Source organism: Salmo salar, chromosome 03, assembly GCF_965601325.2.
Source record: "Salmo salar chromosome 03, fSalSal1, whole genome shotgun sequence".
NCBI lineage: Eukaryota > Metazoa > Chordata > Actinopteri > Salmoniformes > Salmonidae > Salmo > Salmo salar.
The window spans coordinates 44,816,943-44,831,294 of record NC_138293.1 but is presented as its reverse complement, the minus strand read 5'-3'; the positions used below and the strand labels follow the sequence as shown (position 1 = coordinate 44,831,294).

Below are 14,352 nucleotides of genomic sequence, written 5' to 3'. Positions count from 1 at the left end.
GTCTGATGGAAAGACCAAATATTCTGATATGGAGAGGAGAGCTAGAGGCCCAGGGGATAAAAGGAATGTAACATTAAGCCATAATCTCAGCGTAGATTCAATCGACCCACCATAGATAAACAAATGCATATTTATGTCATATGACAGGTTGATGGATTGTGGGTCCTCCTGGAGTGGAAGGCTTGGTCTCGTACGTAGAAACCCCTTCTCTGGTGTTCTGTCTTGCCCTCTCTCTTTCTCTGTCTCTCCCGCTCCCTGTATTGCCATTAGCGCTCATGTCTGTATCTTAGTGTCCTCATATCAATCTATCTGTATGTGTATATATATATATATATATATATATATATATATATATATATATATATATATATATATATATATATATATATATATGTATACACTACCGTTCAAAAGTTTGGGGTCACTTAGAAATGTCCTTGTTTTTGAAAGAAAAGCTACATTTTTTGTCCATTAAAATAACATCAAATTGATCAGAAATACAATGTAGACATTGTTAATGTTGTAAATGACTACTGTAGCTGGAAACGGCTGATTTGTTATGGAATATCTACATAGGCGTACAGAGGCCCATTATCAGCAACCATCACTCCTGTGTTCCAATGGCACGTTGTATTAGCTAATCCAAGTTGATCATTTTAAAAGGTTGTTTCTCAAACTAGACACTAATATACTTGTCCTCTTGCTCAGTTGTGCACCGGGGCCTCCCACTCCTCTTTCTATTCTGGTTAGAGCCAGTTTGCACTGTTCTGTGAAGTGAGTAGTACACAGCGTTGTACGAGATCTTCAGTTTCTTGGCAATTTCTCGCATGGAATAGCCTTCATTTCTCAGAACAAGAATAGACTGACGAGTTTCAGAAGAAAGTTCTTGGTTTCTGGCCATTTTGAGCCTGTAAATCGAACCCACAAATGCTGTTTTATTGCTTCTTTAATCAGTACAACAGTTTTCAGCTGTGCTAACATAATTGCAAAAGGGTTAAACTTGGATTAGCTAACACAACGTGCCATTGGAACACAGGAGTGATGGTTGCTGATAATGGGCCTCTGTACGTCTACGTAGATATTCCATAAAAAAATCAGCCGTTTCCGGCTACAATAGTCATTTAAACCATTAACAATGTCTACACTGTATTTCTGATCAATTTTATGTTATTTTAATGGACAAAAAATGTGCTTTTCTTTCTACAACGAGGACATTTCTAAGTGACCGCAAACTTTTGAACGGTGGTGTATATATATATAGCTGGTCTCTCCCTACTCTCTCTCTCTCTCTCTCTCTCTCTCTCTCTCTCTCTCTGTCGGTTTTACAGGATTAAGTGGAGTAGGCGCTTGGCAGAGGGAGGCGGGAGGAGAATACAGAGCTTTGTCTGGATGGAGAGAGAGAGAGAGGGAGGAGGTTGAAGAGGAAGAAAGCGCCATTGACAGACAGAGACACGCCAGTCACCCCCTGTGCCCCTCTCCCTCTCGCCCTCCATTGTTTGACTGCTAGACGTCAGCAAACAGGCAGGAATCCGTAGAGAGGGAGGAAAGAGAAAGGGAGAGAGGGAAGACTTGGGGCTTTGTTTTCCATCCCTCTCTCCATCCCGGTGAAAGTGCAGGGAAAGGAAAAATAGGGATGGCGGGAGGAGAGGACAAGACAGGACCCCACACACACACATTTTTCCATCCATGTCATATTTACACACACTGTATGTATTCACACATCACATCTTACACATCACCATCAGCCCTTAGAAATACAGTCTGTATAATGTGCATACATCCTATGCTATCACACAAGTAATTTACATTTTTGTCATTCAGCAAACGCTGTTATCCAGAGCGACTTACAGTCCATGCATTCAACTAAGGTAGGTAAGACAACCACATATCAGTCATTGCAAGTAAAAAACGTTCCACAATTATGCAGCTATCAGCAAAAGCAGTGCTAGTAAGACAGTAAAGTAATGATATTCAGGAATGTACATGATGGTGTCATATAGTAGTGCAGATTTGTGCACATTTGACTCAAGCTTTGACTGCTACTTCAGTGAATTTGATCAGTATCTTTCTACAGTACGTTGCTTTTCACTGCATCTTAATTTCACTCTTGAATGTAAAAAGTGTTTTATTTTGGTCTTCAATGGGGTTGATTGTTTGATTTGTTTCAATGAGATTGGAGAGAAAGAAAGAGGTGGAGAGAGGGAGGAATGGGGCCGAGCAGTGGAGAGCGAGGGGTGTGGTTGGTTATAAAACCTGGGACACTGTTGTCCTGTTGTGAAGCCCTCTGTCGTGGAACCCTGCACCCCTCTGTCCTATCTCTCCATCACTTCATAGTGGGACTCTTTTGCAGCATCCAGTGAGGTCTGCAACATCACTTGAAGAACCCAAAGAGTCAGGAACCATGCTGACCATTTTGGCGCTAGCGTCGGTCATACTCCTGGGAATAGGTAAAAAGTATATTTGATTTTCCCTAATATATCCCTAACCTTAGTCTTAACCCTAAGTACAATGCTTAATTACAATACTTACTACACTGTAACTATAGAAAAAACTACACAGTAATAAGTCCACTGTAATGTAACTTGTTATCGCAAATATTTTGGGGGGATTTATGGTTAAAAAAAGATATACTTCTAATATGTTAATTCTATGTTTAATCCTTCTGATCTGCTTTAAAGTTGCACGTGAAAAGTGTTGTCTTATTTTTATCATCCTCTTGAGTTGAAGGTTAAAGTTCACATAGTATCGGTGACACAATTTTAATTAATAACATTTATGATGAATGATCTCGTATGCTTTCTTTTTATATTATTATAAAAAGCCTTTTATACATGCTTGGTATTTCATTCTCAGCTGTACATTAAACTAATCCCGTGGGTCACTGAATCTGGTTGACTCTGGGTTCTGCGTTATTGGTGCATTTCTTAATTAATGAATTAAAGGGAACAGAAGTAAAGGAAAACCTGCACAGATGATTAGTCTTGTAATACCTTGTTATACGGATGTTATATTGTTGTGACTATTATTGTTATAACTACAGCAACATTTTGTTCTTCATCCGTGTTTCTCTTATACAGAGTTAATTCCGTAAGGCTCACAAAGTTAAGATGAGGGCATCCATTTTGGGACTCACTCTGAGACTGTGTATTGACAGCATTTCTACACTTGAGTAGAGATCTTCTTCCCAGCTTTGTCAAAATGTAATTAAAAACGCCAAGTCTTACTCGATTGTCAACTTGTGTGCTGGCTGACATCATTTATTGAAGGACGCTGGAGTTCCGAGCTGCATGTGAAAATATGAAATGTGCATCTTTAGATTTCTGAATGGGATTTGTGTGGGAGTCAGTATCTTGGGTCAAAATCTTGAATCAAACGGAATACCAAATACCCCAAAATACCAGTCATAATAATTGATGATAGCAATGTTCGCAGATGCCATTACATAATTGGTGGTGGTTTTTGTACTGCGGTACTAATTGCATTCACAATGGAAGTGATATATTGATTTTATGGCAAATATAGAATTTACATTCATTTTTCATGGACACAACATAGATAAATAAGCTATTTATATTCTGTGGGTAGTTATGTTGTACTTTTTAGTTCATATCAACGCCAATCCTTGCTGCATGCTATCATTGCACATGTTCATACCTCATTGAACCTTGCATAAATAGTGGTTGTGTGTGTGTGTATGTAAAATGGATTGAATGAAAGACTTAAAAAGGCTTTGCAACTGAAAGACATTGAAATTATCTTGAACTTGTTATCCTCGTGACTGTCTTTTCATAGAATATTAAATGGTACATCGACAGAAGAATAGTTTTAAAGGTTGTGTTTGTTTAATGCTATGAATACTAAAAGTAATAACCCTTTTCTCTTCCGTACATCTCAGGGGCACAAGTGTGTAAGTGTGTAATGCATATTTTTCTTATTTAACCATGTCTGCCCCAGTCCACTCTATCCTATTGTCTGTTTTCATAGTATGTATGTCCTTTATATCCCCAGAATAGTTTTGAAGCATGCAGTGAGGATCTTTCGCGTTTATATATTTTTATTGAAACCACCATAAACATTTACAATGGTAGAAACTTACATATAGGCAATGGTACAATGGTATCTTGGAGGTAACAAATGGTAATGGTTCAAACCAGGAAGTGTGAAAAAGGTAATTATGAACCACATGGGTGCTGATCTTTCCTATTTAACCCTGTGTCTTAACCCCTATAGTGCCCCAGCAGTCTGAGGCCATCGTCATCTATACGGGCTGGGAGCGTCATGCCCTGGTGGGGTCAGACATCCGTCTTTCCTGCTCCTTCTTCTCCTGGCGCTGGACCTCTGATGACGTCACCTTCTCCTGGAGCTACCGGCCCGACGGTGCCAGGGATGCCATCTCTGTACATATATACTCTCCTCTATCATTATCCTCCTCTAGCCTCCTCTATGGATGCGTCCCAAATGGCACCCTATTCCTTAGATAGTGCATTGATTTTAACCAGAGCCCTTTGAGCCGATTCCTTAAATATAATGCACCCGTTGGGTCCTGGTCAAAAGTAGTGCACTACATAGGGAATAGGGTGGCATTTGGGACAGTAACCTATCACTTCTTTCCCATCTCCTTCTCATTCCCCTCATCTCACCTGGTGCCAGCTCTTTAATTTCAGTCCCTCGCACCTTATCTCCATCTTATTAGCTCTCTCTTCTCGCTGTGCCTTGCCCTCCTTGGCCCCCAATCTCACCCCCCCCCCCCCATATCCCCCTTGTCCCCCTCTCCTACTTTCATTATCTCACTCTCCTTCTCTCCTCTGCCTTCACCCACCTCTTGCCTCTCTCCCTTTGAAACGATATCACCCCCTTCCTACTCCCTCCTTCCCTCCTTCCTTCCCTTAGCACAGTTGTTTAGATCTAAATAATGGACTTAACTTACAAGCTTCTTCTTTTAGTACATTTCATCTGTACCGTATCTAACAATTCATGTCATCTTTAGCCTAGATCCGTTTCTGCTCTCTTGCCAACAAAAATGTTGCCATGACAGTTCCATAAAGAGTTGGTACGAGAGCAGAAACAGACTGGCATCCAGGCTAGCCTAGATGTAAAAGCAGACAAGAAACTGAATCCCTTTTACGGTCTTCCGGACTGCAGATCTTCCACTACACCGGTGGCGCTCCCTACGTAGACAACAAGGGACCCTTCAGAGACAGGCTGGAGTTTGTGGGGAACCCTGGTCGCCGGGACGGATCCATCCTGCTCAAAAACCTAGACTACGGAGACAACGGCACCTTCACCTGCGATGCCAAGAACCCACCTGACATAGTGGGACGCGCCTCCAGTGTCAGACTGCTGGTCTTTGAGAAGGGTGAGAGCATATAATTACTAGCCTGGGTATCGATCTTGCCACTCGTTGTCATGCCTGCACTCCTTGCATGTTTGCCATGACAAGGAGTGGCATGAATGCACAAACTGATCTGGGACCAGGCTATATAATTACATATAGAATCCCTAGAATGGCAAGTAGACAGTCCTTGTCTTGCCTTCTCTTTTCTCTCTCAGTTCCTATCCAGGCCGGAGTGATCACGGGGTCCATCATCGGTGCAGTGCTGGGTCTATTGTTGCTGATCGTTGTCATCTACTATCTCATGAGGTTCCTGGTGGCCCGCAGAGTCTTCAACCTCAGTGTCAGGTCAGTGCCCCTGTGCCTCGGTCTAGGGCCAAAGCCAGAGCCCATCCCCGGCCTGGACACCTGTATGGTTTAGCTGGCACTAGGTGGCACTCACTTCTTTTGTTTGGAAAGGTACTTTTCAGATTTTATTGAACAGATAGAGAGAGAGGATGACAGTGGGGAAAAGTTGTGTCTAAAATGTTGCGGAGGCTGTGGCAATACCGCTTCACCACACAGACCACAGGTGGCACTAAGTTGACCGCTAATCAAGTTCTACAGTCAGTCTATGATCATATAAATATGACGAATTGAACAGACTTGGAACCTCTGACCATGGCAATTTAACTGGTACTCATGCGTACACTCACTATGGCTAACCTGGTACTGCAATGCATCATTTCCATGGTAAATTAGTTCCATTCTAGTTCTGTATCTATTATCTTGTCTCCTAACCTACCTGGAGAGTCAGTGCTGTTCTGTTCTTTGTGATAGCTAAAAAGCAGGACTATACTGTAACAGCAACAGTATATTGCTTTGACCACTGGAGGGAGAGGTGTGACATCCACCTGACATTGTTCTCTTTTGTTTCCTCCAGCAAACATGGAAAGAAAGGGAAGGGTAAAGAGGGATCACAGCAGAGACAGGCAAGTCCTCTCGTCGTCGGCTCACTCACAACTACACAACGACAACAACAGCAGCTCACAACTACAGCACACAAGTACCGTACAACACAAGTCATGTAAGAGTACAACACCTATATGACAGCTCATAGCATAACAACTTGGTTATACACAGCCACAGAACCACACTTCAGCACGGTATTGTTAGTAAGACCGCCACAGAGCAGGCATTATTGCACCACCAAAGCAAACACATGTAATAGTTCTCTCCTGCTATTAAATGAAACAGTCATCGAGTGTTGGAACGCTTTAAATCCAGTCAGCCGCCCAAAAGCTTAAGAGCTAAATGACCGCCCCTCCCCCACTCTTATATCCTTCCTCCGTTCATTTTACCACCTCAAAACAAACACAATACGATGGGTAAATAGGCGGGGGAAGTTCACCCATTTTTACGTGGCCTTCTTTTCACTCTTTCTGTGGTTGTAGTTGATCCCCCAACATATCATCTTTTTTATATTTTGTTTAATTACAGAGAAAATTGGTTGTAAAATGTAGCTGTCACCACTTGCTATATTGACTTATAATGCAATATGCTAATATGTCTAAAGCATATTATAAAACATTCTAAAACACTCCACACCAACTCATATTACATCAGAATCCCATTCTGAATGTCTCTGCACAATATTTTGAGAAAAAAAAATCTATTTGCCATAAATCCATGTTTTAATTAGGCTGTTTACAACAACGAAAATATGCAAATATGGATTTATGGGACAATGATTTTTGGGGGGGGAAATTTTGTGCAGAGACATCATTCAGAACGGGATTCTGATGCAACATGCTTTGGACACATTTTCACAATGCATTGTGGTCAATAACAAGTGATCTCAGCAAAATGTGTCTACTAATTTTCTCTGTAACAAAACAAAATATTAAACCGTTTAGGTAATCAACTACAAGACAGTGAAAAGGCCACATGTAAAAATGTGTGAACTTTCCATAACACCAGCCACCATTGTGAAATGGCTGCAGCAAGTTCGTGTAGTACAGTAATTCAATTCCCTGTGAATGGAACTGAGTTGCTCTCAGTGGGAGAGAAAGTAGAGAAAGAGGGAGACCTACTGATTCTGAGTCAAATGAAAATCACTGGCCCTATTATCAGCTCACAGTTATCCCAAATTACACTGAGTCACACAGTCACAAGTGCAAGGGTAGGGGGTGGATAGCTCTAATGTGCCTCCCAAATGGCACCCTATTCCCCATATATATATATATATATATATATATTTATACCTTTATTATCTAGGCAAGTCAGTTAAGAACAAATTCTTATTTTCAATGATGGTTAACTGCCTTGTTCAGGGGCAGAACGACAGATTTTTTCATTATCAGCTCGGGGATTTGATTTTGCAACCTTTCGGTTACTAGTCCAACACTCTAACCACTACGCTACCTGCCGCCCCAGGTAGCAGTGCATATAGTGCATTACTTTTGCCCAGAGTAGTGCACTATATGGAATAGGGTGGCATTTGGAATGCGGCCTTAGTATTTGATTAATATAACACTCTTTCTTTCTTGTATGCTTTTGGTATTATCGCTGGTTCCTCCCAGGTCGAATTAAGTCAAATTATTTTCTATATTGTGAGAGAGATATTCCATATCAAATAGAATGATGATGTATGCTGGTAAATGACATCCTAGGGTATTGATCAATTCACTAAGATGTCTTAATGGAAGTAGTCAAGGGTCTAGGGTTGCTAAATCCTGGTAACTTTCCCAGGTTTTCCAGAACCAGGATTTCTGGAAAACCTGAACATTTTGGGAAAGTTTAGGCAATTTTTCAACACTACAAGGGACAGATTGGCGTGTAGTTAGCTTCCTCACAGTGTTGTTCAGGAATCAATCAGGTATGCAGCTACTGTATCACTGGGCCAGGGGCTTGTGGCTGGGGTCTGTACAGCATCAGAGGTCAGGGGTTAGATTCAGGGTTTACTTCTGTCTACCTCAGCATTAGAGTGCACTGTCATTCTCATCTCCCCACAGCACTCGTCAAAAATGGAATCCTATTCCCTATACAGTGCACTACTACTTTTTTACCAGAGCCCTATGGGTCCTGGTCAAAAGAAGTGCAATGTCTGCGTCCCAAATGGCAAGGGTCCTGGTCAAAAGAGGTGCACTATATAGGGTGCTATTTGGAATGCAGGCATTGTCACATGACGGATTGTCAGGTTGCACTTGAGTTGCAGTAAGTTGCACAAAATGCCTGGAGGTTGGGCGCATAAATTAATAATATATCTCACAGTCAAAAGGACACTCGCTGAAATTCTGGCAGTAATGTTATATACACAGTTTAACCATGAGCAATTGTGCAAAACAGTCTTCTCCTCACTATGGCTCCTCTCTTTTAAACTATGTATGTAAACACGTTTACAGGGTTTTCATATATTTGTCAAATGTGCTGTTTAATCACAGGCCTTATCTACTTCCCAAATTGCACCCTATTCCCTACATAGTGCACTACTTATGACCAGAGCCTTATGGGTCATGGTCAAAAGTAGTGCACTATATAGGGAATAGGGTGCCATTTGGGAAATAAACAGGGTGTTCATCTATAGGGTTTACTTGCACATGTAAAACATGCCGTTTGATCGAACAGGCCTTATTTAGCGCTACGCTGACTCCACACAATCTGTATCAGCCACTGTATCTGGGTTATTTCTATGTGCTGGGCTTGCACAACAAAGCTGCGAGAATCCCATTGGATGCATCCCAAGTGGCACCCTATTCCCCATAAGGCTCTGGTCAAAAGTAGTGAACTATATAGGGAATAGGGTGCCATTTAGAACGAAACCACCATCATGTGGCATCTTCGTTCACCATTACTCCATTAAGGGAGGGAGGCAGAGTGGGAGAGAGAGTATTAGTGGCTGACTACCCAGGAGCCTGAAGCAGCATACAACAGGCTGTACTGGAATGATAATACACTGCACTCAATATTGATCCCGCAAACACACCGTCCCCACCCATTCTCTCCATTCCTCCCTCTCACTCACTAGCTCATTCACATTCCCTTTATCTAGTCCCTCTCTCCTCCTTTCTTTTCAGTGTCATCATCTTGTCCTCCCTCCTCCTGTCTGTCTATCCTTCCTCTACTCCCTCCGAATGGCCATGAGAAGCCCCTGTCTTTCTTTCTTTCTTTCTTTCTTTCTTTCTTTCTGTGTTTTCTTGTTCTGTCTCTCTCTCCACAGGTGAACAGCCAGTTTGTTTTTGGATCCGTATTCTGTTTAACTGATCCATCTTCTGATCAATCTCTACCTGTCTATATCTCTATTTAGTAAGGGACTTAGCTTAGCTCCTAACCCCCTTCTCTGCCTTCGTCCCAAATGGCACCTTATTCGCTATGAAGTGCACTACTTTTGACTAAGTAGTGCACTATATAGGGAATAGGGTGCCATTTTGGACGTAGTATCTGTCTATAGGCACTGTAGCGATAGCCATGCACTTGACCTTTTACCCTTTCCATAGCAGCCCAGTGTCTCTTTATGTTAGCGATTGCTTTTCAGTAAAGTAATTACATTAGATTGCTCTGACCTTTCCTTTTCACTAACTCAGAGGCCACTTTCCTCTTGCAGGTGGCCTCTGTACCGAGTCCTTACCTTCCCAGTCTACTCCCTTGCTCCCATGTCCTTAGCTCCAGTAAGATGAGGGTTTGCAGAAATATGTTATTTGTTGTCATTGTCATGGTCCATTTGGTAGATCGATGTGTTTGAGTGAACTGATGGCAATGCATGTGTGATTGGTGCATGTCTGGGTGTTGATTGGTTAAAGTTGACTCAAAGCTGCATTTTAAGACACCTGCTATGTTGGAAATAGATGTGTAGCAGTCCTGTCACTCTGTCCCTAACTCATTGATGCCTGTTTTGTCACCCCTTGCAGCCCTGGAGACCGCCCCCCGTCACTTGCCTCCCCCTTACCTCCTAAATATGACTCTCTTTCTCTTTTTCTCCTAAATGTACCTCTCTCTCTCTCTCTGTCTCTCTGCTCTAATGTAAATACCTCCCTCCCTCCTTCAATCCTAATCCATCTGTTTCCTCATTTTTAACATGCCCATCGATCTCACCCATCTCCCCCGTGCTAACACTACTTCTCTCCCCCTCTCTCCTTTCTCACACTCCTCCTTTCCTCCTGAAGTGACTCCTCTCCTCCCCTGTTCCCTCCTCCTCTCCACAGGGCCCAACTCTCTCCATCGGAGACCCGTCCAAGCTGAAGGCCGCCGCCTCAGAAAAGAAGAAGCAGGAGTCGCGCAAGGATAAGAAATAGGATACGGGGAGCAGAGAGCTAGAGCCCAAACAAACAGCCCAGCCCAAAGCATTGAGACAGGCAGAGAGAGCAGGAACAGGGGGAGGGGACTCACCCCAGGGGGCAGGGCCTGGGAGGGTGCTGATGACCATCGAGCTGGAGCTCTCCAAGTGGGAAAAAGAGGGGGAGGGGAAGGGGGGTGGGTCCGCCTCGGCCAAATCAGCCAGTTTCCTGTCCCTGTCCAAGCTCTCCAAAAAACTGACCCTGAAATAAGTGAATGAGAATCATACTGGAGAGGGAGGCAGCGGAGGACCTTAAGGAGGCAGTCTTAAAGAACCGCAAGGCTGTGTCCCAAATGGCTCCATATTCCCTACATAGTGCACTACTTTTGACCAGAGCCCTATGGGCCCTGGTCAAAAGTAGTGCAGTGCACTAAATAGGGAATAGGGGGCTATTTCGGAGGCAGCCTAGGTCTGTCTTTAACAGTATATTCTTTCCCACAAGATCTAAGCCTTTACAACTCAAAGTATATTCATCATGATCTCAATGCCACACTGGGGTGAACATAGACACAATAGTGATAAAAAAAATATGATAGCTCAATCAATGGAAGTGAAACACTCCAACTACTACTGTCAGGTCATGAAACATGCCATTTGAACCAAATCATATGGCATCTGACTGCTGGTTTGATGACAAAATCTTAAAAGCTATTCCCAAGTTTGCCTTTCATTCTGACATCTTAGATGTGATGCAAGGCAGTATTTCTCTACTACGCCTGTCCGACACACATCAGAGAGTCCTGGCTACAGGGACCACCCAATTTGTTCTTTTTTGGCTGTGTCCCAAATGGCACCCTATTCTCCACTCAGTGCACTACTTTGACCTGAGCCCTATGGGCCCTGGGGAGAGGATCTGTCAAAGTTTGACTTGCCCTCACACTGACTGATGTTTTCTCTTCTTTCTCCTCTCGTCTTTCACTGGGAGCACTTTTATTCTGACTTCTCTTCATTAAAACTGTAGAAGTTTCTAAAACACTTTGAATGCTTACTCTTTCTCATCCTATCTTTTCTATCTCTCTTTTTCTCATAGATTTTCTGAATCTTATTTCTCAAAGACTCGACTTCCTCCCACTTGACTGCTTCAGCTTCCATACGCCACACCCTTTTAGACCACACCCCTTTCCTCCTGCCCCACCTTTTGATGCACTTCTCCTATCTCATTAACTCATTAAGTCCTGCCTATAAAAGAGCAGTCCTACTAAGTTAAGCAAGAGTAGTCATACCGAGTTCAGTGTTTGTATGATGAGGCAGAACATACAACTCATAACCCATTCAGCTAGCATCAAGCAGAGCAGACCCAGTAAAGACATGCAGTGAAATAAATGGACCCACCAGGCTATTGTATAGAGAATAGAGATACAAATAACTACAGGGAGAGGTCAAATAGTTCCTGAAACTTCTGTTAATGCTTCCTGCTGCTCAGTGCTCAATCAGATCAGGTGTGAGTGGTGTGAAGAGTTTGAGTGTACCCTGTGCTGGACAAGTCAGAGTGAGGGAGAGAAATATGATTCCTAGCTCTTACCTTGTGTAGATGGGTTCAAATTGAAGTTCATATCGCCGGGTGATTCACTCCCTTCACATTTGAGCTAATGGAGGCCGTAGTGCTGTGCTGCCTTTCTGTCACTGCAAGCTGGAGGCTAGGCTATTCCTGTCTATAAGGGTGTAGTAGATACAGGCTTACTGTAACAGCTGCAATTTAAAGCAGAGTAAAAAAAGCCCTGTTTGTTTGTGTCTGAGAGTACATCCCAAATGGCCAGCTATTTCCTATATATTGCACTACTTTTGACCAGGGCCCATAGGGCTCTGGTAAACATAGTGCACTATATATTGTATAGGGTGCCATTTTGGACACAGACTGCTTTGACTTCTGTGACTGAGTCCTTGAAATGACGTCACGTTGACAGCCAGTGGACATTCTCAGGCCCTGACAACAAAGGGATACTCCTCCTTTCTACTCCTCCGTGTTATTTTGGTCCCGTTAATCCCTTCTGCACATTTCTCCCCCCTATTTTAGCACTTGCTGGTAACTGGATCTCTCTATCACTCTCTCTCTCTCACACACACACACACACTGTCTTTCTCTAATGCTCTCTCTCTCTCTCTGTGTCCTTTAGTAACGCTAAGCTATGTTCCATCATAGACTACCCAATCCACTCTATACTTAAGCTTCTTCTATCTAGCTTTATCAGACAAAGCCAGACCCCATCTCAAACAAACTCAGCAATTCTTTTTTCTTTTCTTTCCTCTCCTCCTCCTCCTCCCTCTTTTTCAAACTCAGTGATGGACACCTCTCTCCTCCACCCCCCTGATCACCAACGTCCCTCTCACTCACCCACCAATGCCACCACACCCCTGCACGTTCGTTCACCCACCTTTTCTGCTGGTTGGAATGCCACGTCGCTCTCTTCTGCCCCCTATTGGCCAGGGATGGAAACTGGGCAGAATCATCCATGTTATTAGTTCTCATTGAAGACTTTAATCTAGCTATAGCTCTCTGCCGGTCGCAAAGGTGCGTGTTTTATGTGTGTGTCTGTGTGTCTAGTCAGACTGTCATGTCAAACAAAAGATGATAAAAACATTGTACATGTATGTCATTCTAAAGTAAAGCAAATAATGAGACATTTTACTGAACAAGTGCACAAAAATGCTTGTTTTGTTTGAGGGAGGCAGATATGTGATAGTATCTTCTTATGACATTTTATCACATTGATGCCCTTGTTTATGGAGGGGGATCTGTGTGGCTGTTTTTATTTTGGTGCATATTTTCCAGGGGCGGAAAATAAATATTTGTTATTTTAAGGTGCAAGCTGCATGGGGCTACAGGAGGCACTCGCACGGTGAGGGAGATGATGAGGAGGAGGATAAGGGAGGTTAACTTCAGATGTTGCTGGTGGTAATGTGATTGGGGGAAAAAAGCAGGTTGTTGCTGGGATGAAGATACTTTGGAGAGAGAGAGAGACTTATCTTGTGTTAAGCCAAGCCAAAGTCCATATGTATCGCTGAAAATGTGGTTTATCTCTCCCTAAAGCTCTCTCTTTCAAGGTCCTTACCCTGAGCTTCTGGTCTGAACGCTTGATAGGCTATGCGAGGTGGTTAGCGTAGTGTTTAGTGTTGAATGTGTTTTGTTCTTTTAACTGTGGTCATAGGGAGTGTGTTGAAACCACACCATGGTTCATTAAGCCAATAGAAAATAGTTCTGTTCACCCCATCGCTGTTTAACCAACTATCCATCATCAGATGTGATCAGTTTGAATGTTTATTGCGTTTCTTTTTCAGTACAGCCACACGGACTCCTGACATAAAACAAACTGCTTTAAAATGTCTTCACAATGTTTTGTTGTCTGGATTGTGTACTGTATGTATTATTTTGGTTGTTAGATAACATTCCTTTCTTAGAAATGTCAAGCTTCTTACATTTTTACGTTTATTGCTTATAATTAAAGTGCACTAATCATATACATTTGATTGTTATTTAAAATGTGTCGTTAAGGGAAGGTAAATAAAAATTAAAGCATCAAACACATCTCGGTTGTAAAAAGGAGAATAAAATAAACCCAAATGAAAATGACTAGTGTTCTCCATGTCTGTTCCATTCACATTTATTTTGAAAAGTCGTTGGATTATCAACTTCCTGATAGGGTTCTTCATTAATGGTACATGTGAGGTTAATATTGTCGTTTGTTTGTTGTCACTGTTTCTTATTGTTTTC

The 14,352-nt window shown here is 42.5% G+C and overlaps 1 protein-coding gene across 4 annotated transcripts; it reads left to right on the top strand.

Moving 5' to 3' along the window:
• Positions 1-2,257: 2,257 nt before the first annotated feature.
• LOC106600490 (myelin protein P0) lies at positions 2,258-14,211 on the top strand. 4 transcript variants are annotated; one of them, XM_014191876.3, is made up of 6 exons: positions 2,258-2,447; positions 4,231-4,397; positions 5,143-5,356; positions 5,551-5,680; positions 6,255-6,303; positions 12,922-14,211. In XM_014191876.3, exons 1-6 carry the CDS (start codon positions 2,402-2,404, stop codon positions 12,922-12,924), a joined length of 609 nt encoding a protein of 202 aa, XP_014047351.2. In that variant the 5' UTR covers positions 2,258-2,401; the 3' UTR covers positions 12,925-14,211. The 4 variants fall into 4 exon arrangements, with proteins under 4 accessions (XP_014047351.2, XP_014047349.2, XP_014047347.2 ...); XM_014191874.3 differs by having other exon boundaries at positions 11,674-14,211; XM_014191872.3 differs by having other exon boundaries at positions 10,513-14,211.
• The last annotated feature ends 141 nt before the right edge of the window (positions 14,212-14,352 follow it).